Here is a 27,997-nt window from a genome sequence, read left to right as displayed (position 1 = left end):
AATACTTAAAAACATCATTTTAATTCATATCCCTCTGCCCAGTTTCATGTAATGTGGTATGCATCACCCTCATGGCCTGTACTCAGATCCAGTGCGACAATGGAGGAGCAATGGAAAATAAGCCCAGTAGAGACAAACTGCATTAACCAGGTGCCCAGCCTGTCCTCTCACCACAGGTCACAGCTTATCGTTTCTGCAGTGCACAGCGGTCATGCTTCCTGATGATATCAATCAGACTTTTCCCGGTCACCACATCTTGCTGTGCTCGCTGCTTGTTTCTCAGTTGTTCTCTGCGCTGTTGCTCATTCAAATAGGGGGAGTTAAGGAGCTGTGGAGGCAGCAGTGTACCTGTTGGCTTCACCCGCTTCACCAATTCCAAGAAATGCTTGCTGCTGCTGTTATTAACAAAGGTGATTGCTGTTCCCTGGTGACCCAACCGTCCTGCTCTCCCCACCTGGGAAAAATAAGCATGTTTTAGAGCACCATTCATTTACGATTTGGGCCTGTAGCTGTGGGCTGTACGGAAACAAGATAATAGCATGTCTAATGTTCAAGCTGCAGTTTCATTTAAAGATTTATCCCTATTCAGCCATGACTCAATTGCTGAGACTCTCACCTCCTAGTCATGAAGTTGTGGGTTTAAGTCCCACTCCAGAAAGATGAGCACAAAATCTACGCTGACACTTTTGGCAATATTGAGTGAATGCTATTAGAGGTGATTTCAGATGAGATATTAAATCTGTCTGCTCCTTTAGCTGGATGTAAAAGATCCACTGACACTATTTTGAAGAGGAGGTGGGGAGTTCTCCCCAGCGACCTAGGAAATTTTCATCCTTCAATCAACACCACAAAAACAGATTATCTGCTCATTATTGCAGTGCAGTTTGAGAGACCTTACATGTACAAACTGGCTATTATGTTTCCGAGATAACAATAGTGATTGTTAATGATCTCAGCAGAGACCAGTCTGTTCTTTTTTAAAAAAAAATCTGAAAATTCAGGTATTTACTAAAAGGATGAAGCCACAAGGTTCACAGTTTAAATCAAAGTCATTTTCCTGAATGAAACAAATCAAAGAACATAAATACTATTGACTACACAATTACCTTAAAGATATTAAAAATACAATGAAGCATCTGCAGTTTTTACTATCTCTGATGAAGCTGTCACTTATTCTCCAAACTGAATGCAAAACTGCCTTCTTCACCCATTGGACTGACTCAAACTCTAATCAGATACTGATCAAAACTTGGAGGATCAATCACTTGGTCTGCGTACTGTTTCTGAGATTTGTATAAGAGTCTTCCACTTATTTCCAGCACGGTTGTGCCTTCAAGACTCCAACATCACTTCTTACATGGTTGTAAACTCTCCATTCAACACGTTGTTACCTTGTATGATGACACTATGGCTTTAAGAGGTGTATTTTGTTCTGGGTTTTGTTTTAATGAAGAGAAGTTGAGACATAGGCTCCAAGTGGTCTGTTCCAAGCAGCTTGTGAGGCCATAGGTTTTTTTAAAAAAAGGTTGGAACAATAGAAGCAGCAGGAATGGGTAGAACGAGGCTCGCACAGAAGCTGGGTTTTATAATAGCTTTCAGTAGTTGTTGGGGGTTTGGAAGCTGGTTGTGGGAGCTACATCTTTCTCTCTGTTGCAGCTAAAAACTTGGGTTCTCTTTTTGCTTCCAGAATTGCATATGAGACAATCTGTTTTACTGACTTCGCCTTTGCCAAGGGTGTGTTTATGGGATGTTACTATATTGTAACCGTTGCTGTTTAATAGTTAAATAATCTATTATTTTGTTAAGTTTTCCAATAGAGTTAAGTTATTCCAATTCTTTTTTTTAATATTTTAACTGGGGGTAAGAATAAAGGTTGTTTTGCTTAAACCCGAGTAATGTGACCAATTGAATTACATGTGGAACACAGCACCTTACACTTGCCAATAAACAAGATAAAAGTTAGGGTCTAGGCCATCTCCTTGATATATCTGAAGGGGATTTAGTCTGGTCCGTAACACGAATTAGAAGTATCCGGTTTCTAATATTCTTCAACTCTGGAGTCTTGTATCTAATATTCTCCCTCTCTTCTCAATGTGGTTAACCATAGAAATTAAACTCTTTTAGCCAGCACAGCAGAATTTTACCTGAATTCTGCATCCTGCATTGTTACAGCCATGCATTTCACAGTTTGGGACAGGAGGAGGAGGCATGGAAAGGAGATGAAGAATTCACACAGTAAAATTTCTCTACCTGATGCACATATTCATCCATGGTAGGCGGCATGTCAAAGTTCACAACCAGTGTGACATTGACGAGGTCCAGCCCTCTGCCGAGGACTCCTGTGCTGACAACAACCTCATAGTCATCTTGAAGCAGGCCCTGAAAAACATCACAGCAGCAGACTTTGGATAACTATGGGATGAGAAAATTGAACACCTCCCCCCAACCCACAAGCACCTCCCTCTCTATCATTTCACAACCAACATGAGGCAGGTAATGATCAATTAGGTCTTAGTGTTTTTTGAACAGGCGATGAAGTGCTAAGGTTTGCTATCAGCCAAGTACCAAAATGGTATGTTCCAAGACTAAGATTCCAGCAGAGCAAAGCTTGTTAGTTTGATCAGAGACTTGGTTGTATTGCTGCAGCTTTTTTTTTTCCTCAGATGACCAAATGTTGCAATTTATATCCTGCAAGTGCTGAATACTCCCACCAACATCAACCTCAGGATGGTCCCATTATCTAGGCCAGTGGAGGTTGTGAATTCAGACTTTACTGAATTGCAAATTTGAATTTAGTAAATCTGGTTATTTTCTTCTTGGCCTCACCTTGAAAAATGGCATTGTAAGTTGCTGGACTGGTGTACCTTCAGAGGTTGGATGTAGATGGTATTATGAATCAAATACAGAGAAGATCAAAACCACACTCTGTGGAACTTATTGCTGCAGACACTTGTAACTGTTCTGGCTTACACATATTTAGTGGATTCTTAATATCTTCTCATAGATTGTCTTTCTTAGGGCTTCGGCGGGATCTATCCCATGTTGACATGGATTCAGAAACATTGGCAGCATTTGAAGCTGTGGTAACAGTGGCAGTGTTTTTCCCTTAGAGTCAGAGTCAAGTGACAATCCAGAAAGCTCTGAAAGGCAGTACAGAAAGGCTTCGGAAATCTGAAGATTGAAATGATTTGGGAGTCCTAGTTCAGGATTCTTGAGATTCACTTGGTGGTTAGGAAGGCAAATGTAAGGTCTAGAAAACACGAGCAGAGGTTTACTGCTGATGCTATATACGGCTCTGGTCAGACTGCATTTGGGATATCATGAGCAGTTTTGGGTCCCATAGCTAAGGAAGGATGTGCTGGCATTAGTGGAAATCCAGAGAAGGTTTACAAGAATGATCTCGGAGATAAAGGGCTTATCATATAAGGAGCGGTTGTGGACTCTGGTTCTGTACTCAATGGAACTTAGAAGGATGAGGGGGAATCTGATTGAAATGTTTAGAATACTGACAGGCCTATTAGAGTGAATTTGGAGAAGATGTTTCCACTAGTAGGAGAGACTCGGACCCAGGGATACAGCCTCAGGGTGAAGGGATGACCCTTTAGAAATGAGATGAGGATGAATTTCTTCAGCGAGAGGGTGGTGATTCTGTGGAACTTATTGCTGCAGATGGCTGTGGAGGCTAACCCATTGAGTATATTTAAGACAGAGATGGTTAGGTTCCTGATGAGAAAGGGTATCAAAAGGCAGGAGAATGGGATTGAGAAACACATCAACCATGATTGAATGGCAGAGCAGACTCGAGGGGCTAAATGGCCTAAATCTATTCCTGTATATTATGGTCTAAACTTGACTATATTATCTACCCTGTAGATATCCTGTACACTACTGAAAGAGTGCTACCAGGTCAAAGGCCCCGCTAGACTTCATCAGTGGATTTAAAACAACCCATGACGCTAATACACAGAAGAACAGAAGTTCTCTGCTTGGAGTTCTGGCCAATATTTATCACTCAACCAACATTTCTTATCTGATCATTTATCCAATTGCTGGTTGAGGGATCTTGCTTTGAGCATTTAATTCCTATGTCTCCTATATTACAACAGTACACTCAAAAATATTTCAGTGACAGTAAAGTACTTTGGGACATTGTGTTTATGAAATGCACAACAGAAGTGTGATTCTTTCTTTCCAGTACCTCATCCAAGTGGCTGTTCTCCAAAATCATCTATTTCCACATATGTAATATTGTCTTATTTTGCTCCACTTCAACTTATCTGTAGCCTAATTCCTCATTCCATGCCTTTGTTACCTCTAGATTTGATGATTATAATGCATTCCTGGTTGTCCTCACACATTCTGTCCTCCATAAAATTATGGTCATCCAAAACTCCCTGCCTATGTTTTTATTTGCTTCAAGTCCCGTTCATCTATTACCTCTGAATGTGTTGACCTACTCTGGCTCCCAGTTAAACAAACCCCAATTTCATAATTCTTGCCCTTCACCATCTCTATAATCCCTTTACTCCCACAATAATGAGGCATCTGTACCCCTTTAAATCTGGCCTCTTGAATATCCCTGACTTTAATTCCATACCATTGGAGGCCTTGCTTTCAGCTGCCAAGGCTCTAGGTTCCAAAATTCCCTCCCTAGACCTCCCACTGTCTTTTGATTTCCAACATGATCCTTAAAACCTACCTCTGTGAGAAATCTTTTGGTCGTCTACCCTATCATTTGATGCTGCTTAGTGGCAAATTTGAGTCATAGTCAGAGTCTTTAAAAGAACTAAAAATGAATCAAAATAAAAGTCTTATACTATTGAAATATAATAATTGTATGAAATCCAGAAGTAAATACAGAAATAAACCTGAATCTAATGCACAGCTGCAAGATTCACACTGCTTTCAGTCTGCCATTTTAGAATTATAAATTTGCTTTATAATGCTCCTATGAAACGTCTTTGGATGTTTTATTATTATGTTGAAGTCACTATATAAACGCAAGCTGTTAAGATGTGAACCTAGACAAGTGAGGACAGCCTGCGGCAGACATCATGTCTACTGTGTAATTCAGGTGAACAGCATCCAGGAGAATGATCTTTCCTGAACACAGATACTGAGCACAATTGTGCCGTTACAAATGCTGCTCTGGTTTGAAATGGTACAGGATATGGGTGGTTGCTAAGAATTGTGGCTGCCAGGCTGATTAAGATATGAGGCTATTTTTGATCATGGGTTGAAATGGGAAAGGAACTTTAAAAATTAAGGATTGTTGAAGGATTACTGCACTTTTTAAAAGCAAGTAACCTGCCACTCATTGTAAGTACTGTTTATACTGCTGCTTGTTCAAGCAGTAACGGATGCCTAGTTTGCTGATGAGCTGGACCAAATGGTGCATACTAATGGACTTATGGCTGGCAACAAGCAGCTGCTTGGTCTGTAGGTAGCAACTGATTATCGATGGCAAAGGCCATCTGCTTGACAACATCTCAGTGATTGGCTCCCAGGTAGTTCAACGGCTTTGGGTCTGGACAAGATAGAAGCAATCATATCTCTGCAAAGGCAGGAGCTGTCTCTTTTCCCTGCAGTAAAAGGCATCGCAAGCCTGAAGGTAACCAATTTATTTTTCCTTTTCCAGTTGCTGTAAGCTGTGATTTTTAATTGATAAGTCAAAAACCTTCACAAGTTTGAACCAGTCGCCTTTGTCTCCTGCAAACAGATGAAAGTAACCGGAAAAGGAAGACTAAGAAGCAGCATTCTACTCAGCACAAGAATAAACTCAGCAAATCCTACGAACAGGGACCACTAAATTGCCTTCCCAGTCTTTCCCTCCACTGATAACACCGTTTTTATTCCCTGTCAATATGTGTGAGAGTTTGTAGAGGGAGAATTTAAAAGGTGGTTGGAGGTTTAACCAGGAGTGATATATGTTGGTAGTTCATAAAATGTTCATCTATAGTTAGAATCTATTTATTGGTAATAAATAGTCATTTTTGTTACATACATGAAACCTGGTCCATGCTTTCTGTCAACATGGCTCTGAAAGACAGGTAAACTGGGGAATTCTGCAGGGCATATTGCTCCATACGGAGCTCCACTCTGCTCGTCAGTTCCCTTTCCTTGTTGTTCTTTTTTCTCTTCTTCTTCTCTCTCCTCTCTACAGTAATTCTATTCCCTCCCCACCCCCCACCCTTTTAACTACCTACCTAAGGAGTCGGATCGCAACCAGGAGCCGCGTGGTGGGAGCTGAACGTGTGGGCTGTGACCTGCAGCTATGGCAATCGAACGTGGGCTGAAGCGATGGCGGCGGATCAAGAACGGGCCGGTTTGGTGGCAACAGTCGGCGGCGAAAGCGGGGCCGGTGAGAGCGGCCAGTGAGGTGTTGAGAGTGGCCAGTGAGGCAGCAGCAGTCGGCGTGAGAGCGGGCCTTTTGCATGGCAATGGCCTCCTGGTTGTCCTAGCGATTGGAGCGTCGCTTGCACCATTGTGGAGATGGGACTTGGGTCTCTGAGATCTGGACTTTTCTTTTTTACTTGCTTACCTTTTAGCTCTGTTAAAATCTTCAGTTCTGTTTTTTTTGACCAAGTGGGCACCAGTGAAAGGTGACTTTGTGCACTTTTCGCTGTACTTATGTATTTCTGTACTTAGTACATGTGGCAAATAAATAAATCTAATCTAATATACTTTCTGAAAGTCCTTAGCTTTTCTAATGACTCCAGGAATAGGGGGCTTTATTTTCAGCATGGTACCTCAGTGAGGTGTAACGTCACACACTGGTTTCCATCAGGCGTTTACCTGCAGAATCTGATTCCGTTCACACTGGGCCTTGTCTGAATGAATGGCCACTGTCTTCAGGCCTGTGATGGTCTGCACAGCATTTGATAGGAGATCAGCTCCCAGTCTGCAGTCCACAAACACCACCACAGGGGGTTGGAAGAGCTTGCCATCCTAGATCAGAGGAACAAACCAAAAATGGATTAGAAAGCATTTATGCAAAAAGGTTGAGAAAGTTAAAATGGCCATTGGTTCCTTTCTCACCATCTCCCCAGTTGTGAAGATACAGGTTCCTGCAGTTCAAAAGGGACTTCCAGCCCATTACTCAAATTATACTCTTTCAGGTGTACAAGCCAGCTAGTTAACTGCGAATGCATCTCAGTAGTGCCTAAACATGTCCTCACACTTAATTTTTCCACCGTATTCGGACCCCTTTCAGTAGGTGCAATCAGAGTGAGGAATAGCTCTGTCTGATGTTCCAAATCTGCTGCCTCGACCCTTCAAAACCTGAAAGCACTGATGTTAATTCTGTACCAATTGGGGTCAAACACAGGACCTGTTAGCAGTCGTTCAGTTCCACACTTGCCAATCGATCCCCAAAGGAGCCTGTATACCTCACTCTATCGCCAGTCTCTGGATTGTGACTACAGGCAAGTTCCACACTCACCTGTCCCTGCCCCATGTTTGGGGTGATACAAAGAGATTCTACTCAACATTTATACAGAAATATTCAATTCTACTTGCATTCAGAATCTCAAACAGTTTCTTCTTCTTGGATGCTTCCTCCACCCAAAGGATAATTTGACGGACATTGGAACAAGGCTGGTTCATCTCTCCAACAGTGATCCTGACTGGGTCCTGCAGGAACTGGCTGGCCAGCTGCTCAATACCTGCTGGGATGGTGGCAGAGACCAAAATCGTTTGATGCTCCGAGGGCATTTTCTCCAGAATGTCCAACACCTGCTGCTGGAATCCCATCTTCAACATGGTGTCAACCTCAGGAAAAAAATAATATTTTTTAGTTTTATCATCAGCAATGTTGCACAGTGCAAACTTGTTATTGGTGTTCAGAATGTGGGCGAGGCCAGTGACATTGCTTCAAAACATTGGTGGTGAGCAACCTTCTTGAACTGTTGAGATCTGTGTAGTGAAGGCACTCCCACAGTGCAGGTAGAGAGCTCCAGAACTTTAACCCAATGACAATGAAGGAACAGTATTTCCAAGACAGGATGGTGTGTGACCTGGAGGGAAACTGGAAATATAGTCAGCGCTGTTCCTGTGCTGACTGTGTTTGTCTTTTTCTATGAGGCAGAGGTTGCAGGTGTGAGAGCTACTTCCAGAACAATTAACAGACAGAACATAAAGCCTGTCTACAGATTAATTAGAAAATGATTTCCTGTTCTGGAGATGCTTAATACTGCTATCTTTAGAGTCCTGCGGTATTGCCATTAACCACCTCACCCCAATGATCACACATCATATCTGAACCTTTGGTGAAGCATGGGCGGGTGATTAAACGATGTGAACCTTCCAAGGCCAGTAGTTTCTAGTAGTTGAGGATTTAAGAACAAGGAAACCTGTAAATCCAGGATTAAACCTAAAACATTTGGCCTTTATGACAAGGGGCTTTGAGCACAGAAGTTAAAATATTTTGCTTCCATTGAATAGAACCTGTACAAGACTGCACCTGGTGTATCATGTGCATTTTGGAAGGATATATTTGCCATAGAGAGAGGTTAGTCAGACCAATTCCTGGGATGGCAGGACTGTTCTATGAGGAAAGATTGATAACATTGGGTTTGTATTCCCTGGAATTTAGAAGAAAGAGAGGTAATGCTATTGAAACTTACAACAGTCATAAAAGGATAAACAGAGTAAATGCAGAAAGGATGTTTCCACTGGTTGGGTTGGAAGCGTTCAGAATATAAAGCAGACAATTTACGACTAAGATGAGGAAGAATTTCTTCCCTCGAGAGGTAGTGAATCTTTAGAAATTGCTCTCTCAGAGGGTTATAAAAGCACAATTGACCAAGTTGAAGACAGAGATTGATAGATTTCAGAATAACAATGACACCAATGAATATGGGAAATGCACATGAAAATTATTTTGGGGCAGATGATGATGATCCAGAATGGTGAAGCAGGCTTGTGGGGCTTAATGGCCTACTCCTCCTCCTGTGAATAAGAGGATTGGAAAAATGTCTTTATAAAGAATGGAGGGGCAGTAGAATTTACTTCTAGAGGTAGTTGAGTTAGAATCTGTCAATGTTCAAGATTGGATAGGTGACAAAAGGAAAAAGAGTTGAAGGAATAAAAAGATGCATTTGTTATTGCATAAACACAAGCATGGACTGCTCCTGTTGAATGGTCTGCTTCCACATTATAACTTCTAAACGTTTAAAGCTCCCTTCACACTGCCCATTAAAACACCCTATAGGGCAGGTAAGCATGGATTGTATTCAAAATAATACTCCCTTTAACTGAACCATGTCTGAAGGGAGTTCAGTCTGCACTAGGATAGTTCCTCATGTCATCACAAAGCCTTTCCTGGGATTATCACCAGAACTAAATGGTCACAACTGTGGGAAATGAAACAGATACTGGTCAAACTCATTCAAGCTAGAAAGTTCAAGGCAGAGAGCACTTCATTCAATTAGGCCTGGCTTGAGCTTTGGCTTCAGTGTTGAATTCAGATGTGATTTTAAAAGGGATACTTCAACATCAACATTTACCTCATCCACCACCACAATCTGCATTCCGCACAGGTTGATAGCTTCTTGCTTTAGAATTTCCAGCAGCCGCCCTGGAGTTGCAATAATTACCTGTGAATAGAACCAAAATGTCTAAAATTAAAAACCAGATGATATTCTGCAGGAAGGACATTGAGAGAAGAGGCAGTCCAGGAAGGTGGATGATAGAATCTCTACAAGACAAATGACTGACGACATGTGAGCTCTTTGGGCCAAGTATGTGATGAGTTTAGTCAGGATAAATAGTTTTGTTAGAGGTTAACTTGTGATTAACTTGGGCAAGTCCAGTGCGGTGGGGAGGCGGGTAAGAGATTGGTGGTGTTGGCAAAGGTATTAGAGCTAGGGACAGAACAGTGGAAAGGACAGAGCAGAGGAGGCAGAAGGGTAGGTGTAGATGGTGTCCAACTCCAGGACAATACAGTATACATCCCAGAGAAAGAAAAATTACAGTGATATTAATTTGTTTTGACATTTTCTTTCAAAATTTCTCTTAACCAGATAGAATATATTGAAAATGGGGTTTCAAGATTGTTTAGCTCACAGTCAAGTATCATCGCAATTGGGTAATGAGTATTTTTTGCTTTCCAATTGGTGTTGGAAGACAGTGCACAAGGATGGGTATGTTGGCTATTTAATGGAGGCAAATCATGTGATGAAACCTTGAGGAATATATTTTGTCACAATTGGCAACTCTACTCAACTATTAGCTATTACCATCCCTTATCATGTATACTGGTGGCCCCTTGAGAATCCTACTTTTGAATGAATGTTTCACTGTCTCACTCCTAGTCGTGCAGGATGGGTATTTCTAGTGACTGAAAATCCACCTGCAGGTACAAAAGTGCGATCTTACATTGGTTGAAACAGAGCTGGGCAAAACAGGACACTGGGAGGACTGAATAGTAATGCGGTCATGCAATTGAAGTCCCAGTCAATGAATTTAGAACAAAACCTAGACCAAGGTCTTCCCAGGGCCCTGGGCAATGTTCATGCCTTAACTGCTACCTTTGAAAATACATTAGCTGGTTCTAATCTCATTGCTGGTTGGTGAGAGATTCCAATATGCAAATTGACTGGCAAGTTCCCTACATTACATCTGTAGCTATACTCCAAAGAACTTCATTGGCTGTGAAGGGTCTACACAAATCTTTCTTATACATGTCATGTGATTAAATGTAACAGCCAAATGTTCCACCCAAGTATCACTCAGGTAACAAATGTCACAAACAGGAAATGTGTACCAGACGTTAGAATTTTAATACCTTAGGTGGTATTTTTTTTTCTTTATTCATTTATGGGATAAGGGCATCGCTGGCTAGGCAGCATTTATTGCCCATCCCTAGTTGCCCAGAGGGCAGTTCAGAGTCAACCACATTGCTGTGGGTCTAGTGTTACATGTAGACCAGACCAGGTAAGGATGGCAATTTCCTTCCCTAAAGGACATTAGTGAACCAGACAGGTTTTTCCAACAACCGACAATGGATTCACAGTCATCGTTAGACTCTTAATTCCAGACATTTTATTGAATTAAAATTCCACCATCTGCCGTGGTGGGATTCGAACCCGGGTCCCCAGAACATTATCTGGGTCTCTGGATTAACAGTTCAGTGATAATACCACTAGGCCATCGCCTCCCCTGCCATATATTAAAACTTCACATTTGCAAATGTTTATTGACATACACAAACTGAATCTTATCTGAATAGTGTAATGGTTTTTTTTCCACTGGATTAATAATCCAGAGAACAGGACATCAGTAATTCCAGTTTGAGAATTTCACAGTATCATATAGTTTAGAAAGTGAATATCAGCCCTGTGACAACTCTTTGTAAAAGCTATCTTGTCTACTGCTCTTTCCCCATAGCCTTGCACATTTTCCCCTTTAGGGTATTTATTCAATTCCCTTTTGAAAGCCACCATCAAACCTGTTTTGGTATTGCATTCCAGATCGTAACTCCTTATGGAATAAAAGAAAACATCTCTAGTTATTTTGCCATTACCTTAAGGATCTTCCCCAGTTCCTAGCCATAATCGCTGGAAATATTTTCCTTTTATCTACTCTATCAAAACCATTCATGATACTGAACACCTCTAGCAAATCTTGATGGAATACCTGCTGAAAAGTCACAGATCTGCAACTTTAACTCCATTTTTCTCTCCACTGATGTTGCCTGACTGTTGCTGAGTATTTCCAGTGTTATCTGTTTTCATCTCAACACAGATAAAATGCCATTTTTGCTACATTAAAGGCATTATTTGGTATAGCGACATAAGATACTTGGACAGGTGACCCAAAAGCTTGGAGAAAGATATAGGTTTTAAGGGATGTCTTAAAGGAGGAGATTTTGCATTTGTCATGTTGTAGCCAGATTTCTGGGTTAGCAGAAGAAGCGGCCGGTGAAGAGATAACAGGAGGAACACAGAATAGAATCCCATGTTTTGAATTCTGGAGGAACCACTTTTCGCTTTTTGTACTGAGTAGAATGGCAACAGGGAAATAACTCAGAAACAATGAATGTCTACACATGGACAGAAGAACTAACTCACCATTATTAACAGATAACACAGTAGAGATTGCAGGCAGTATTGCATGGATCCCTCTCATAGGGCACAAGTAGCAAAGTTAAAGTGAGACTCTCAGGACTGGCTGCTCTTGGTAATGCTGCAAAACTGTGCCCTTTAAAGAGTAGGCCATTCACTTGAAGCAATGCAAACTGATAAAGAATACATTATGGCTTTATTGGTAAGTAGACCAGGTGTGACTGAGCCACATAGGCCAGCAGGTGCTGGTTGGATCGCTGGTTTGTACTGTTATCAGATCCCAGACAAGGCTGCAGTTAGCCTCAACACCATAAGGTAAGGAATTGGAAAACAAAATTAACTAGCAGCCCTCATCCAATAACACCCTATTTTGCCCATTTGTGGAAACATGTCATTGGCAAAGCCAGCATTTCATGGGAACGGTGACTGTGCAAGAGCTGAACAGAAGATACAATTAAATTCAGATGTGATGCCCTAACAGCAGAATAGGCTGCTCACAACTATTGCCCAAGTTCATTCAAAGGCCACGAAGGCAGCAAACATCTTCGAACCTCCACCCTAACCAGAGATAGTCTCTTCAGGAGAGAAACAGAAACAAGAAGGGGAAAAAACAGAGAAATTGGAGGAATGAACATTAAAAAAAATCCTTGAACAGATTGTCAATTGCAGCGTGAGCTGCATATCTTGCCTGAATGCTTTGTTTGAGGCGGTGGAGCTGTGGGGGTAAAGGCATTCCACCGACTAGCAGTGCAGTTCTCATGTTGGGCAAACCCATCATCAGCTCCCTGGCCTGCCCTTCGATCTGAATGGCAAGTTCACGTGTCGGAGTCAGGATCAACCCAGTAGGTTGCTGGAGTGAAGTCTTCTTGTTCTGAAAGACAGGAAAACAAAAGATGCTGCCACTCAAATTCTGACTCAGACCGTTCCTCTTTATTCCACATTCACAACCTTGAACTGAGAAAGTAATCGTTTTCTGAAATTTGTGTTCCGATTCTTTTTTTAAGTTCGTCAATTTATGGAATGCAATTGTTGGAGACAGCAAAAATGTTCTCATTTTGAGCTCTCAATGTCACCAAAACACTCCTAGATCAATACAAAGTGATACAGAGCCAAACACCCCAAGGTTAGATGTTACAGGGTTAGAAACAGAATTACATAGAAATTATAACACTTAAACAGGCTGTTTATGCCATTCATCATCATCATAGAATTCTTACAGCGTGGAAACAGGCCATTTGGCCCAACAGATCCGCACCAACCCTCCAAGGAGCATCCCATCCAGACCCATACCCTTACCCTATTCCTGTAACCCTGCATTTCCCATGGCTAACCCACTTAGCCTGCACATCCCTGAACACTGGGCAATTTAGCATGGCCAATCCACCATAACCTGCACATCTTTGGACTGGGGGAAGAAATCAGAGCACCCAGCAGAAACCCATGCAGACACAGGGAGAATGTGCAAACTCCACACAGACAGTTGCCCAAGGGTGGAATCGAACCTGACGCTGTGAGGCAGCAGTGCTAACCACTGCGCCACCACACCGCCCAACGATGGTGTTTATCATCTACGTGAACAACAATCCTAAAGTCATGTTCTTGCTCTGTACTCACACCCCTTTTTCCTTCAAATACAGGCACGGACTCTGTTTCAAAGACATCCTCACAATTCTACTTAAAAATAAAACCCTTCTCACATACGTGCAATCTTATGCATCTGTCCTTTTATTGTAAATCATCGATCACTGCAAACAGTCCACTTTTATCATTCTGTGCCATCCACTAACCACCAGTAATGAGTTCTTTCTGAAAGCATATCCCCTCTGAAAGCATATCCTTTCTTATCTATTGTTTCCTGAGAATATTCTAAATAATGTTTATTCCCATTTCTGCCCAGTTTGTAGCCTAGTCTGTTGTTGTGTAAATAAACCTGCCTCATGGGGAGATGGCAGCGTCATAGTAATGTCACTGGACTAGTAATCAGAACCCAAGGTGGGTTCAAATCCCACCTGACTCAAATGGTGAAATTGGAATTAAATGAGAATTGAAAAAAAACTGAACATAGTAAAACCTTATTTGGTTCACCAATGTCTGTTAGAAAAGGAAATCTGCCATCTTTACCTGGTCTAGCCTACGTGTTACTTCAGACTCACAGTAATTTTTTTAAAACTTGTTCATGCAAATGTGGGCGTTGCTGGCTGAGCTAGCATTTATTATCCATCCCCGATTGAGAGTTAACAGTCAACCACATTGCTGTGGGTCTAGAATCACAGGTAAGAATGGCAGTTTCCTTCCCTAAAAGTGCGCAGTTCTGCTTGAGCTGTTGTAGTAAACAGCTGGAAAATTTAAAAAATCTCCAGAACATCAGGACATTGCCAGGAATGGAGGGTTTGAGATACAAAAATGGACTGGAAAGGCTGGGACTTTTTTCACTGGAGGGTAGGAGGTTGAGGGTTGACCTTATTGAGGTTTATAAAATCATAAGGGGCATAGATAATGTGAATGACTAGGGGACATTTTTAAGATGAGGAGAAAGATTTTAAAAAAAGGATACAAGGCGACTTTCTTTTTACACAGAGTGTGGTTTGTGAATGGAATGAACTGCCAGAGGAAGTGGTGGAGGCAGGTACAGTTACAACATTTAAAAGTCATTTGGATAAGTTCATGAATAGGAAAGATTTGGAGGGATATGGGCCAAATGCAGGCAGACGGGACTAATTTAGTTTGGGAACATGGTCGGCGTGGACTGGTTGGACCGAAGGGTCGGTTTCTGTATAACATTAGGAAATGAGATGAGTTTTTCTGACAATTCATAACGATTTCATGCTCATCCTTAGACTCTTAATTCCAGATTTTTATTGAATTCAAATTCCACCATCTGCCACAGGGGTATTTGAACCTGGCTCCCCAGAGCATTACCTGGATTAATAGTCTAGTAATAATATCACTGAACCAGTGCCTCCCCACTCTTAAGTGGCCTCTGGGCAATAAACATTGGGGTAGCCATCAATGTCCCTATTCCATGAACAAACAAATTACAAATAAATTACAACAACAAGTGCCCTTCAGAAGTACTTCACTGTGCCAAAGTGGTTCGTTTCTAATGCACATCTGTCACTCCAGACAGGACACAGTCTTCACAATCTCATACTTTGTTAGTCACAGAGCAATGATCATAAAGAGAACCAGTCCTTGGCCTAATGTTTGAAATTCTTAATCAGCTCCAACTGCCCTGATTCAGTTCATCAGTATATCAGCAGATACGATTACGTAAATTGGCAACTCAGAGCTGCAGCCTTAAGTCACTGGCCGGACCATAGATAAAACAGCATACCTAGGTTACAGATCACATTTAGAGATAGTAAGAACTGCTGATGCTGGAGTCTGAGATAACACAATGTGGAGCTGGAGGAACACAGCAGGCCAGGCAGCATCAGAGGAGCAGGAAAGCTGACATTTCAGGTCGGGACCCTTATCTACAGATCACATTTACCTTGTATGGTAGCAAGTCTCACATTCCACCAGATTCTGTATAAGAATTTTCTCCTGAATTCCGTATTGAATTTCTGAATGATTTTCATATATTTATGATCCTCTTAGTTTTGGACTTCTCTACAGTGAAGGTATATTTTCAACATCTATCTAATCCCTTAGTTCTGGTACTATCCTGGCAAATATTTTATCATACCTTCCCCAGCATCCAGACATCCTTCTTCTAATGTGGAGACCACATTGTGCACAGAGCTTTACGTGTGGACAAACCAGGCTTCTGTGCAAGTTTTACCTCACTCAGATTCATAGAATCATGTGAACAACACAGGAAGAAGCTTTTTCGTCCATTGTGCATGATGAGTTCTTTGTAAGAGCTAATCCAATACCATGCCCATGCAAAATGTTTCCTTTGTAAATATTCCCTTATGAAAGTTACTATTGGTTCTGCTTCCATTGGTGTTTCATGTCAATGTTCCAGATTGCAATAACTTGCTCTGTTTTTTCAAAAAAAAAATCAGAATTTGGGCACAGGAAGCGTTTGCAAGATGCTTTAGCACTTTGTTAATGCAAACTGGTGATCCTCTGTATTGTAATATACAACTACCTCCCTCTCCTCATTGTTCTCCCTTTGCCCCTCCAGCCTTCTCCCTTCCCACTCACCTGTTGCAGTGCCGCCATGATGACTGGAAGCAGAAAAGCCGCAGTTTTCCCTGAGCCAGTGTCCGCTGCCGCCAAAACATCTTTCCCCGCCAAGCCTTGTGGCAGCATCTGCATCTGAACTGGGGTAGGGGTCAGGTAGCCCAGCCTTGCCAGGTTGGCGTTCAGGGTGTCAGGGAAGCCACAATGCTCAAATTCCACAATGGGCCTGAGAGCTGGACCCGACACGGCAATGCCAAGTTGATGCTGCAGGGCCTCCACCTGCTCAGTGTTCAGGCTAGAGATAAACGGGTGCTCCAGGTAGTTGCCAGCCTGGGCAAACTGCTCCTCTGGCTGCAGGCTAGGCCATGTCTCAGGAACAGGACAGGATGCTGGACACCCCATTCCCAAACGCCGCAGATTCTGGGCTTTACACTCCATGCTGCACACATCCGTATCAGTCTCATTGCAGATATATTCCCCATATCTGCCACACACCGAGCAGACAGGCTCTCCTGGCTCCGGCCAGCGCTGGCCTTTGCTCAGCTGCTTCACCGGCTCCTCCACCTCCTCCTCCTCTGGACCAGCAGTGGCCTCAGGGTTTTCCGTAACTCCCTGGGGATGTTCAGTGTTCCCTAAGTCATCAGAAATAACTTTACTTCTCTTGGCATGTTGGCCCTCGCTTTCTTCCACTCTTTTCACCTTCAGCGACCGGGGGACAAACATGGCTGTCAGTCTTTGGAGAAACAGTGAGACTTCGCTGGATAGTCAACACATTCTGCAGCTGTGAAACATTCAACAACCTCTTTAATAAACCCAGAAAACCACTCAGGACGCAACTGTAGAGAGAGAGAAACAGAGTTACTGTTTCAGCTGAATGACCTTGCATCATCAATCTCCTGTCATTATCTCACATTGCCATTTTGTTCAAACTTTCGTACTGATTTTGGGTGTAGAAAAGTAACTTGCAAGTTCCAAACTAAAGGAAGAGCTTTGAATGATGTTACCCAAAATATCACTTCAGTTTGGAACAAACCCCAGGCATGCAGCCCATTGGATTCTCTCTCTGTTTGGTTCAGCAGTAGCTCTGTTCCTTCAAAACAGTGAAATTGGAAATTCTGTTCCCAGAGTATTAGCTCAAGACTCTGGATTGCTGGTCCTGTAACATGACCATTATGCTACTGTCTCTGACAATGATTAAAGAGGGAATGCAATAAGATCTAAATTAGACTTACAATGCATTTATCTAAACACCCTAAGCAGGGCCAATGATAACCCATATAACTACTGATCACGAACACTAGGCTGACGAAAGGTCAGGATCTAAGTATTCCCGGATCTGAGGTATTCCGAAAAGGTTGGGAATAAAAGAAAGGAGACAAAGTGGAAGTATTGATCAAGAAGAATATTTCAGTGCTGGAGAGAGGGATCCAGGATAAAATTTGCCTGGTTAAAAACTTTAAAAAAAAAAACCATGCTACTAATGGGTATATACTACAGGCATTGTTGATGATGAGCTGGCTCAGGACCAATGGACTCTCTTTAAGCTATATCCAATTCTTTTCTTATTCTTAAACTACTCAAAATGGCACCAGATCACTGTGACAATGGAAAAGCTTTTCACTGTATTTTACAGTTTTTCTCACTGTAAAATACACACAACAATAAAATCATACATTCATTAATTCGTGCATACAGGAAACCAACTGTTTGAAATATATACTGGGTTGGGAAGTATAAAGGGCAAAAAGAGGAAAGAGTTTCTGAAGTGTATTTGGAAGAATTTTCATAGAAACATAGCAATTAGGAACAGGAGTATGCCATTTGATCCCGAGCCTGCTCCGCCATTCAATATGACCGTAACTGATCATCGAGCACAACACCCTCATCCCGCTCTCCTCCATATCCTTTGATCGCTTTAGTCACAAATTATATTGACCTCCTTGAAAACACACAACGTTTTGGCCTCAACCACTTTCTGTGGCAGTGAATTCCACAGGCTCATCACTTTCTCAGTGATTAAATTTCTGGTCATCTCAATTTGGATGGGGGTTTCAACAGAACAGAAGCTTAAAAAGAAATCAAAAATAAGAGTGTAGAAGTGCAGGGTTGTGATGAGGTGAATGATAATCGAAGTGTGACGGGAATAAAAATATACACACAGTGATGCAGAAATTTGAAGAAAGGTAAATAATAAATGATAAAAAGTCAAAGTTTAAGACTCTTTATCTGAATGCATACAGTGTTTGTAGCAGCATAGATGAATTGATGGCACGAATAGAAACAAACAAATGTGACTTGATAACCACCACTGAGACTTGATTGCAGAGTGTTGAGACCAATATTCAAGGGTTTTTGACATTCCCGAAGAATAGACAGAAGGAAGGAGGAGTTGGGGTAGCTTTGTTAATAAAGGATGGTATCAGATGAGCAGTGATATGGGTACAACAAATTGTGATTTGAAATCAATTTGGTTGGAAATAAGTAAAAAAAGAGTCATGGGTGGGAATAGTCTACAAGCCCCCAGAGCTGTCTTACAGTAGGATATGATAAACTGTGAAATATTGGAGGTGTATTCAAAGGCCATTACAATTGTCATGGGTGATTTTAATCCATATTTTGACTGGATAAATCAGATGGGAAAGGGGGTCATCGAAGACAAGTTTGTAGCGTGCATCAGGGATTGACTCTCAGAAGAATATATCGCATAACCTCCCTGGGAACAGGCTATCCTTTAGATCACGGAGAGTAACTCAGGTCTCAAACCAGTGCCCTCAATTTAAATAAGGGCAAATACAGGGTTATATGGTTAAAAAAAGGCAGTCATGGAGAGTATGCAATCGAAAAATACGGCACACAAAGTGACAAAAACTAGTGGTAGGCCAAAAAATTGAGATTCTTTATAGGAACCAGCTGTGAATGATTCAAAGCCTAATAACAGGACCAAAAATTGATTACAAAAGTAAATTGGCATGAAATAAAGAAAAACAAACAGCAAGAGCTTCTACAGATACAGAAAAAAGAAGGGAAGTGAGAGACCCTTGGAGGATACAACTTGGGTATTAATAACAAATAAATGGCAGGTAATTTAAAACCAATATTTTACATTGGGCTTCACAGAGGATGCTATAAACATCCCAAAAATAACGCATAAGTGCTAATGGGTGAAAGATGTTGTAACGGTGTCCATCACAAGAGAAAGTATTTGACAAACTAATGGGACTAAAAGCAGAAAAATTGCCAGGACCAGATGAACACCTTTCCACATGTTTTAAAGGAGGTAACTGCAGAGATAGTTGAGACATTGGTCAAAATATTCCAGAACTCTGTATTCCAGGAGGTTGGAAAACTGCTAATGTCTCATTCTTATTTAAAAAAAAAGGAGGGAGACAGAAAGCAAGAATCTACTGGCTAGTTAGCACAACCTCCATGAAGGGGAAAATGCCAGAGTCCATTATTTAAGAAGAAAAAGCGAGCCATTTAGAAAAGCTTATCACAATCAAACACAGTCAACATGGTTTCGTGAAAGGAAAATCACATTTAACCAATTTGCTAGTGCAAGCAGAGTTGATAAAGGAGAACCTCAAGATGTGTATTTGGATTTTCAGAAGTCATTTAGGAATCCATGTTATGAAATAAGTTAACTGTATTAGCAGTTTGTTTACGGGCCTCATGAGGAGACACTAAGTAAAGAAACTTTCATCAAGTGAGTGCAGACGTACAGTTGTAAGAAGACTTCCATATAAAAGGCTTTGCACAAATTAGAAGCTCCTGATATTGTGGGTACTCTATTAGTATGGATCGGGGATTGGTTAAAAAACAGAAGACAGAGTTTAGATAGATGGGTCTTTCTCCAGTTGGAAAGACATAACCAGTGCAGTGCCAAAAGGATCAGTCCTCGGACCTCAATTATTCACTACCTAAATTAATGACTTGGAGGAGAGGACAGAGTATAATGTATCCAAATTTGCTGATATTGCAAAAAATAATTGGAAGTGCTTATTGTAGTGAGGAATCTGCAAGGGTTTATAAATAGATTGAATGAATGGCCAAAAACTTGGCAGATGTAGCGTGAGATCATGCACTTTGGGAGGAAGAATCAAAAGGCATGCTATTATTAAAATGCAGAGAGACTCCACATAACTGTAACGCTGAGGAAACACCAAAAGGTTTGCATGCAGACGTATCAAGTAATTAGAAGTCAAATGGAATTTTGGCCTTTATTACTAGGGGGCCGGATGGAATGGATGAAAAAATGGAAGCGTTGTTACAATTATACTTCGGCATTCACTCGATGAAAGCTTCTTTACTTAATGTCCCTTCATGAGGCCCTTAAACAAACTGTTAATACATTTAAGATAACAAGGTGTACAGCTGGATGAATACAGCAGGCCAAGCAGCATCAGAGGAGCAAGAAGGCTGACGTTTCGGGCCTAAACCCTTCTTCAGAAATGGGGGAGGGGAAGGGGGTTCTGAAATAAATAGGGAGAGAGGGGGAGGCGGATAGGAGATGGATAGAGGAGAAGATAGGTGGAGAGGAAACAGACAGGTCAAAGAGGCAGGGATGGAGCCAGTAAAGGTGGGTATAGGTGAGCAGGTAGGGAGGGGATAGGTCAGTCCAGGGAGGACGGACAGGTCAAGGGGGCGGGATGAGGTTAGTAGGTAGGAGATGGGGGTGGGGCTTGAGGTGGGAGGAGGAGGGGATAGGTGGGAGGAAGGACAGGTTAGGGAGGCGGGGACGGGCTGGACTGGTTTTGGGATGCGGTAGGGGGAGGGGAGATTTTGAAGCTTGTGAAGTCCACATTGGTACCATTGGGCTGCAGGGTTCCCAAGCGGAATACGAGGTACAGTTCCTGCAACCTTCGGGTGGCATCGTTGTGGCACTGCAGGAGGCCCAGGATGGACATGTCGTCTGAGGAATGGGATGGGGAGTTGAAATGGTTCGCGACTGGGAGGTGCAGTTGTTTAGTGCGAACCGAGCGTAGGTGTTCTGCAAAGCGGTCCCCAAGCCTCCGCTTGGTTTCCCCGATGTAGAGGAGGCCACAATGGGAACAGCGGATACAGTATACCATATTAGCAGATGTGCTGGTGAACATCTGCTTGATGTGGAAAGTCTTTTTGGGGCCTGGGATGGGGGTGAGCGGGGTGGTGTAGGGGCAGGTGTAGCACTTCCTGAGGTTGCAGGGAAAAGTGCCGGGTGTGGGGAGGCTGGAGGGGAGTGTGGAGCGGACAAGGGAGTCCCGGAGAGAGTGGTCCCTCTGGAAAGCAGATAAGGGTGGAGGGAAAAATGTCTTTGGTGGTGGGGTCAGATTGCAGATGGCGGAAGTGTGGGAGGATGATGCGTCGGATCCGGAGGTAGGTGGGGTGGTACGTGAGGACAAGGGGATTCTGTTTTGCTTGTTATTGCGGGGAGGGGGTGTGACGGATGAGTTGCGGGAAATGCGGGAGACACGGTCGAGGGCGTTCTTGACCACTGGGGGGGTTGGGGGGGGGGGGGGGGGTTGGTGGTGGAGTTGCGGTCCTTGAAAAACGAGATGTATGGGAGTGGAATGCCTCATCCTGGGAGCAGATGCAGCAGACAAGAAGGAATTGGGAATAGGGGATGGCATTTTTGCAGGAAGGTGGGTGGGAGGAGGTGTATCCTAAGTAGCTGTGGGAGTCGGTGGGCTTGAAATGGATATCGGTTTCCAGGTGGTTGCCTGCTATCTCTGTTAATACATTTAACTTATTTGTTAAATATCTCTTCTACAACCTTCCCTTTCTGGAATTTTCTCCTACTGATATTAAACTGACTACTTTCTAAATGGCAACAGGATTTGGAAGTCTGAAGAGCAAAGGAACTTCAGAGTCCTAGTTCAGGGTTCTCTTAAGGTTAACATAGAGGTTCATTTAGCTGTTAGGAAGGCAAATGCAATATTAGCATTCACCTAACACGGTCTAGCATACAAGAGCAGGGATGTACTGCCGAGGTTGTATAAGACTTTGGACAGGCCACATTTGGAATATTCAGAGCAGTTCTGGACCTCTTATCTAAGGATGCTTTGGCGTTGGAGGGGGTCCAGAGGAGGGTTACAAGAATGATCCCCGGGATGACGGGCTTGCCAAGTGAGGAGCGGTTGAGGACTCCGGGTCTGTATTCAAGGAATTTAGAAGAATAAGGAGTATCTCAGTGAAACTTACTGAATACCGAGAGGCCTAAATAGAGTGGACGTAGAGAAGATGTTTCCACGAGTACGACAGACTAGGACATGAGGGCACACTCTCAGAGTGAAGGGAGAACCATTTAAAATGGAAATGAGGGGGAATTTCTCTAGCCAGAGGGCGGTGAATCTGTGGAACTTGTTGCTACAGAAGGATGTACAGGCCAAGTCATTACATGTATCTAAGACAGAATAGACCAGTTCTTGATGAGTAAAGGGATCAAAGGTTATGGGAAGAAGGCAGGAGAATTGTGTTGAGAAACATATCAGCCACAATTGAATGGTGGAGCAGACTCAATGGGTCAAATGACCTAATTCTTCTCCTATATCTTATGGTCTTGTTAGAACGTAACTTTCCCAATAATAATACACCACAAATCTTCATCATACAGTGATGAATTCAGAACGAGGCCAAATGTTAAAAAGTTCAGAGGAGAAGAGAAAAATAATAAAGGCAAAGAGAGACTATGAGAAGAGACTGGCAGTGAGCATAAAAGGAAATCAAGAGTATTTTGTGGACATATTGATGGCAAAAAAGTACAAAAAGGAGGGGAGACAATAGGGACTAAAAGGGATCTATACGGGGGCATGGCTGAGGTAACAAATCCATATTTTGTATTTGTCTTTACCAAAGAAGAAAAAATATTGAAAGAGAAGGCAGTTGTGACACTGGAAGGACTAAAAATTGATCAAGGAGGTATTCAGAAAAATGAGTTGTACACAAGGTTGACAAATCTCCAGACTGGACATAATGGATCAAAGAACTGACAGAAGGGAGAAAAAAATTGCAGGTGCACTGGCCTTAACTCTCCAAAAGTGGTACCATAACATAAATTACAAATGTTAAATGCTTTTTTGAACAAGGATGATGTAACGATAGGCCCGGTAACTACAGCTATAGTTTAAACTACAGTTTAATCTCAGTGGTGGGAAAACTTTAAGGGATAACTGGAGGCTGTAGACATGCTCACTGAGCCGGTGGATTTGGTTGCAAATGTTTCGTCTCCCGGCTAGACAACATCATCAGTGTGCCTCCGGTGAAGCGTCAGTGTTCTGTCCTGCTTGTTATTTATATGCCTCAGTTTGTTGGGATGATTGGTATTACTTCCTGTTCTGTTCCTCAGTGGTTTGTACACAGGGTCTAATTCAAAATTTTGTTGATGGAGTTCCGGTTAGACTACCAGGCCTCCAGGAATTCCGTGGTGTGTCTCTGTTTCGCTTGTGAGATTATGGATGAGTTGTTCCAGTTGAATTCGTGTCCCTCGTTGTCTGTGTGTAGTGAGACAAGTGAAAAATTGATCGTGTATCTCTTGGTGGCTAGTTGATGTTCGTGTATCCGTATTGTCAGTTTTCTTCCAGTTTGGCCTATGTAGTGTTTCTCAGAGTCCTTCCATGGTATTTTGTATATTACCCTAGTTTTGCTGGTTTTGGGTGTGGGATCCTTTACATTCGTCAGTAGCTGTTGTAGGGTGGTTGTTGGTTTGTGGGCTACTCTGATACCTAGGGGTCTGAGTAGTCTTGTGGTCATCTCTGAAATGTCCTTGATGTACGGTAGGGTGATTAGTGAGTCTGGCCGTGTTGTGGTCTGTCTTGGAGGTAACGGAGGATTGTGCTTTTTTGGATATCCATTCCTTTTGAAGACTCCGTATAGGCGCTCCTGTTCTGCTTTGCATAGTTGCAGGTTGCTGCAATGTGTTGTGGCTCGTTTAAATAGTGTCCTGATGCAGCTCCATTTGTGGGTGTTGGAGTGGTTGCTAGCGTAATGAGTAGCTGGTCCTTATGTGTGGTCTTTCTATAGACGCTAGTCTGGAGTTCCCTATTGTTTTTGCGTTCTACCATTATGTCCAGCAAGAGTAGTTGGTTGTTGTTCTCTTCTTCTTTTGTGAATTTTATCCCAGTAAGGATATTGTTTATGTGTTGGTGGGTTTCTTCTAGTTTTGTGTATTTAATAAACACGAAGGTGTTGTCTACATATCAGACCCAAAGTTTGGGTTGTATAGTGGCGGCACTGTCCGTTCTAACCTTTGCGTTACTGCTCCTGCAATCAGTCTTGACATTGGGGGTCCCATTGGTCTTCCATTGATTTGTTCGTATATGGCATCATTGAAGGTGAAGTGGGTTGTGAGGCACAGAACTAGTAGTTTCATGGTGGTGTCCTTATTAATGTTATTGGTGTCCTGGGGTGCCTGCCTACTTAATTCGTCCAGTAGTGTAACCCTGGACAAAATTAAGTCACTTAGAAAAGTTGGATTAATTAAAGAAAGACAACATGGATTTATTATTAGCAAATTGTGTTTGATTAAATTGATTATTTTGATGAGTTAACAAAAGAGGAATGATGAAGAGAACATTGAATTCCAAAAGGAGTTTTGATAAGGTGCCGAAAAGTGTAACAGGTTCAGTAGCAGCATGGGTGCAAAGTTCGTTAAGTGACAGGAAAGAACTTTCAGGTTTGAAGATATGCAGGAGCGTTCCAGAGATCAGTACAAGGACCGCTGGTTTTCTTGTTATATTTTAGTTACCTAAATACGACTGAAAAAGGTCACAACTTCAAGATGTGCAGATAAAAATAAAAATGGAAGTACTGTTACATTAGTGGAAAATAGTGACAAATTATAAAAGGACATAGGCTGGTTGGATAGCCTAACACATAACGGAAGGCATTAAAGAAGAACACTGAAATGATACATTTTGGTAGGAAGAACAGAGCACAGAAGGCTGAGAGAGGTCCTGATTGAGGTGTACAAAATTATGAGGGGCACAGATAAGGTAGATAGGCAGAAACGTTTTCCCTTGGTAGAGGGATCAAAAAATCAGAAGGCATAGATTTAAGATAAGAGCAAGAGGTTCAGAGGGGATTTAAGGAAGATTTTTTTCACACAGAGCATGGTGGTTATCTGGAACTTGGTGTCTAAAAGGGTGGTAGAGGTGAGAACCATCAGAACATTTAAGAAGCATTTAGATGAGCACTTGAAGTGCCACAGCAAACAAGGCTATCAGCCAAGTTCAGGAAAATGGGACTAGACAGATAAGTGCTTGATGGTTGTTGTGGACACGATGGGCCTAAAGACCTCTTTCAATTCTGTAGCAATGAGAGTCTTGTTTAAAAACAAAAGGGTGTAAATCTAAAGAGATAAAAGAGAAACTTGGAAGTATATATACAAAAATCATTGAAAGGCAGGGCAGTTTGAGAAAGTGGTTCAAAAGGCTTACATGATCCTGGGCTCTATATGATGGCATTGAGTACAAATATATGGAAACTACAGTAAATCTGGTTGGGTTCACTGGAGTATGATGTCAAAACTGGGGCACAACACCGTAAGAAAGCGGTCAAGAAAGACTTTGACAAATGGCTCCACGGATGAGGAATTTCAGTTACATGAATAAACTGGTGAAGCTAGGTTTGTTGTCCTCAGAAAAAAGGAGGCTGTGGGGAAATCTTTAAAGTCAAATAGGGTCTCAGAGTACATAGAGAGAAACCATACCCATTGGCCACAGGTTCAGGAACTATACACTACTGCAAGGTGAATGGCAAAAGCAGCAATGGTGACTTGTGGGAAACATTTTCTAAACACTGAGTGGTTAGGATCTGTAATATGTTGCTGGAAAGTGTGAGGAAGGAAAATTCAATCATGACTTTCAAAGAGAATTGGATAATTGTCTGAAAACAAATGGCAAAGCTACACGAAAATGTTAAATTCTCTGTCCCAGAAAGTGGTTGAGGCTAAAAGAGAGAATGTTTTAAAGGTGTCAGATGTAGTTCTAGGGACCAAGAGATCAAAGGGTGCAGGGAGAAAGGATACTGCTTTGGATAAAAACCGAAAGAACTACGGATGCTGTACATCAGGAACAAAAACAAAGTTGCTGGAAAGGCTCAGCAGATCTGGCAGCATCTGTGAAGAAGAACTTTCTGAGGAAAGGTCACCAGACCCAAAGAAAGAATCAGAATGAACGTTTTGGGTCTGGTGACCTCTCCTCAGAAAGTTCTTCTTCACAGATGCTGCCAGACCTGCTGAGCTTTTCCAGCAACTTTGTTTTTGATACTGCCTTGGATGATCAGCCATGATCATATTGTATAGTGAAGAGGCTCAAAAGACATAACCTACTCCTATTTTCTATGTTTCTACATCAAATACATACAGTAATGACACAGAGATAGTAAAAACCGCCGATGCTGGAGTCAGAGACGACACAGTCGGGGGCTGGAGGAACACAGCAGGCCAGGCAGCAAAGGAGCAGGAAAGTTGACGTTTCGGTTTGGGACCATTCTTCAGAAAGGTTGATACAGGCAGTTTTGCCGACCTAGACTGTGCTGGTGTTTCACAGAAGTCTTTCTGTTTCAGTAAGGCAAAGGGGAGTGGAACTAGCCGAGCAGTTCTTGTCAGTTTCTGAGGAAGGGTCACTGGAGTTGAAACGTTAACTCCGATTTCTCTCCACAGATGCTGCCAGACCTGCGGCTGCCGTTTTCCAGCAACTTCTGTTTTTGGGCCAATTTTAAACTTTTTAAATCAACCTGTTTTGACGTACCTTCGTGTTGGGTGGAACTCAACCTAGACGTTCTAGTCTAAAGGTAGGGACACTTCCATTACACCTCCACCCCTTTTAGGCCACAGGACACACATTGACAATGAAAACCACGAACTCAAAGAGACTGGGCGGCGAAAGCAGAAACCAACAAAGCGGGTGACCCCATCATCCCGGCCCCTGGCTATCCAGAGATGTCTCGGTCTGTAGTCTAGCAGCCACCCCTCCTCCCCCTCCGCGGTCTGAGGCCTCACTTGCTCCAGTTCCCACAGAAACACTCACTCGTTGCCTCCCGCTGCCCTCTACAACTTCGGAAAGCCGCACTCCAGGAAAATAGGACCGTTCGACGCCTCGATATGTTTCGCTCATCCCTTATTGAATGTGACTCTCCGGCAAGCCACAGGGTGCAACTGGAAATCAGTCCGCACTAACAAACCGCTCCATGGCTGTCGTGGTTGGGGGAGGGGATATCAATGAGCTCGGAAGACATTCGATTGCATGTAAAGTATGCGATCAGATATATGATCCAGGCTGGAATTCCAGTTGCTTTTGGTTGAAGTTTATTTTCAAATCTATTTGACCGGGGCCGGTGCCGAGGCCAGGACTACAATTCCCAGGTGACTTTGCGGCGCCCCACGCATGCGTAGCGACGGGGCGTGAAGATGGCGGCCGCTCTGTCCCGGGCGCTGAAGCTTCCAGGTGAGCGCAGCTTCAGCTGTACTGTTACCCAAATAATGTCATCGTGAGGGTGGATTACATACATTTATCTAAACCCGTTAACCTCATTCCTATCTAGTCAGGCGCATAGATTTATTTTTGTAGTCTTTTCGACGAGCACCTGTTTTTACTTATCCTGTTGTATGCTCTTTTTTATTCATCCACGGGATGTGGGCGTCAATGGCCAGCCATCAGTTATTGCCCATCCCTAACTGCCCAGAAATCAACCACATCACTATAGGTCTGGAGACACAGGTAGACCAGACAAGGCTAAGGATGGTAGTCTCCTACCTAAAGGACGTGAGTGAACGAGATGGGTTTTTTCCCCTGACAATCTAAAATGGTTTCGTGGTCATCGTTAGA

The 27,997-nt window shown here is 42.6% G+C and overlaps 2 protein-coding genes across 6 annotated transcripts in view; one reads left to right on the top strand and one right to left on the bottom strand.

Moving 5' to 3' along the window:
• On the bottom strand, positions 1-27,603 carry ddx59 (DEAD (Asp-Glu-Ala-Asp) box polypeptide 59). 4 transcript variants are annotated; one of them, XM_048617606.1, is made up of 8 exons: positions 27,200-27,603; positions 16,218-16,977; positions 12,754-12,936; positions 9,507-9,596; positions 7,519-7,770; positions 6,796-6,948; positions 2,251-2,379; positions 1-454 (listed from the first exon to the last, which is right to left on the bottom strand). In XM_048617606.1, the coding sequence occupies exons 2-8, from the start codon at positions 16,917-16,919 to the stop codon at positions 185-187; spliced, it is 1,779 nt and encodes a 592-aa protein (XP_048473563.1). In that variant the 5' UTR covers positions 16,920-16,977; positions 27,200-27,603; the 3' UTR covers positions 1-184. The 4 variants fall into 4 exon arrangements, with proteins under 4 accessions (XP_048473563.1, XP_048473561.1, XP_048473562.1 ...); XM_048617604.1 differs by having other exon boundaries at positions 16,218-17,032; positions 27,200-27,602; XM_048617605.1 differs by lacking the exon at positions 27,200-27,603 and adding an exon at positions 26,921-27,170 and having other exon boundaries at positions 16,218-17,032.
• The window catches only part of fam234b (family with sequence similarity 234 member B), a 53,493-nt gene continuing 53,062 nt past the window's right edge, over positions 27,567-27,997 (top strand). For both annotated transcript variants that reach the window (XM_048617603.1, XM_048617602.1), the window contains exon 1: positions 27,567-27,616. In XM_048617603.1, coding sequence (XP_048473560.1) covers positions 27,580-27,616 — 37 coding nt within the window. In that variant the 5' untranslated portion in view covers positions 27,567-27,579. The remainder of the gene's footprint in view (positions 27,617-27,997) is intronic.

Source organism: Rhincodon typus, chromosome 37, assembly GCF_021869965.1.
Source record: "Rhincodon typus isolate 14 chromosome 37, sRhiTyp1.1, whole genome shotgun sequence".
Taxonomy (NCBI): Eukaryota; Metazoa; Chordata; class Chondrichthyes; order Orectolobiformes; family Rhincodontidae; genus Rhincodon; species Rhincodon typus.
The sequence above is the reverse complement of the archived record's forward strand: the minus strand, read 5'-3'. Positions and strand labels throughout refer to the sequence as shown.

Coding starts and splice junctions, on each gene's coding strand:
- ddx59 (XM_048617606.1), bottom strand. CDS start 16,919: ATGTTTGTCCCCCGGTCGCTGAAGGTGAAAAGAGTGGAAGAAAGCGAG. Junction 7,771..9,506: donor AGATTGTGGTGGTGGATGAG/GTAAATGTTGAT, acceptor TTTTTTCCTGAG/GTTGACACCATGTTGAAGAT. Junction 455..2,250: donor TGGATGAATATGTGCATCAG/GTAGAGAAATTT, acceptor TATTTTTCCCAG/GTGGGGAGAGCAGGACGGTT.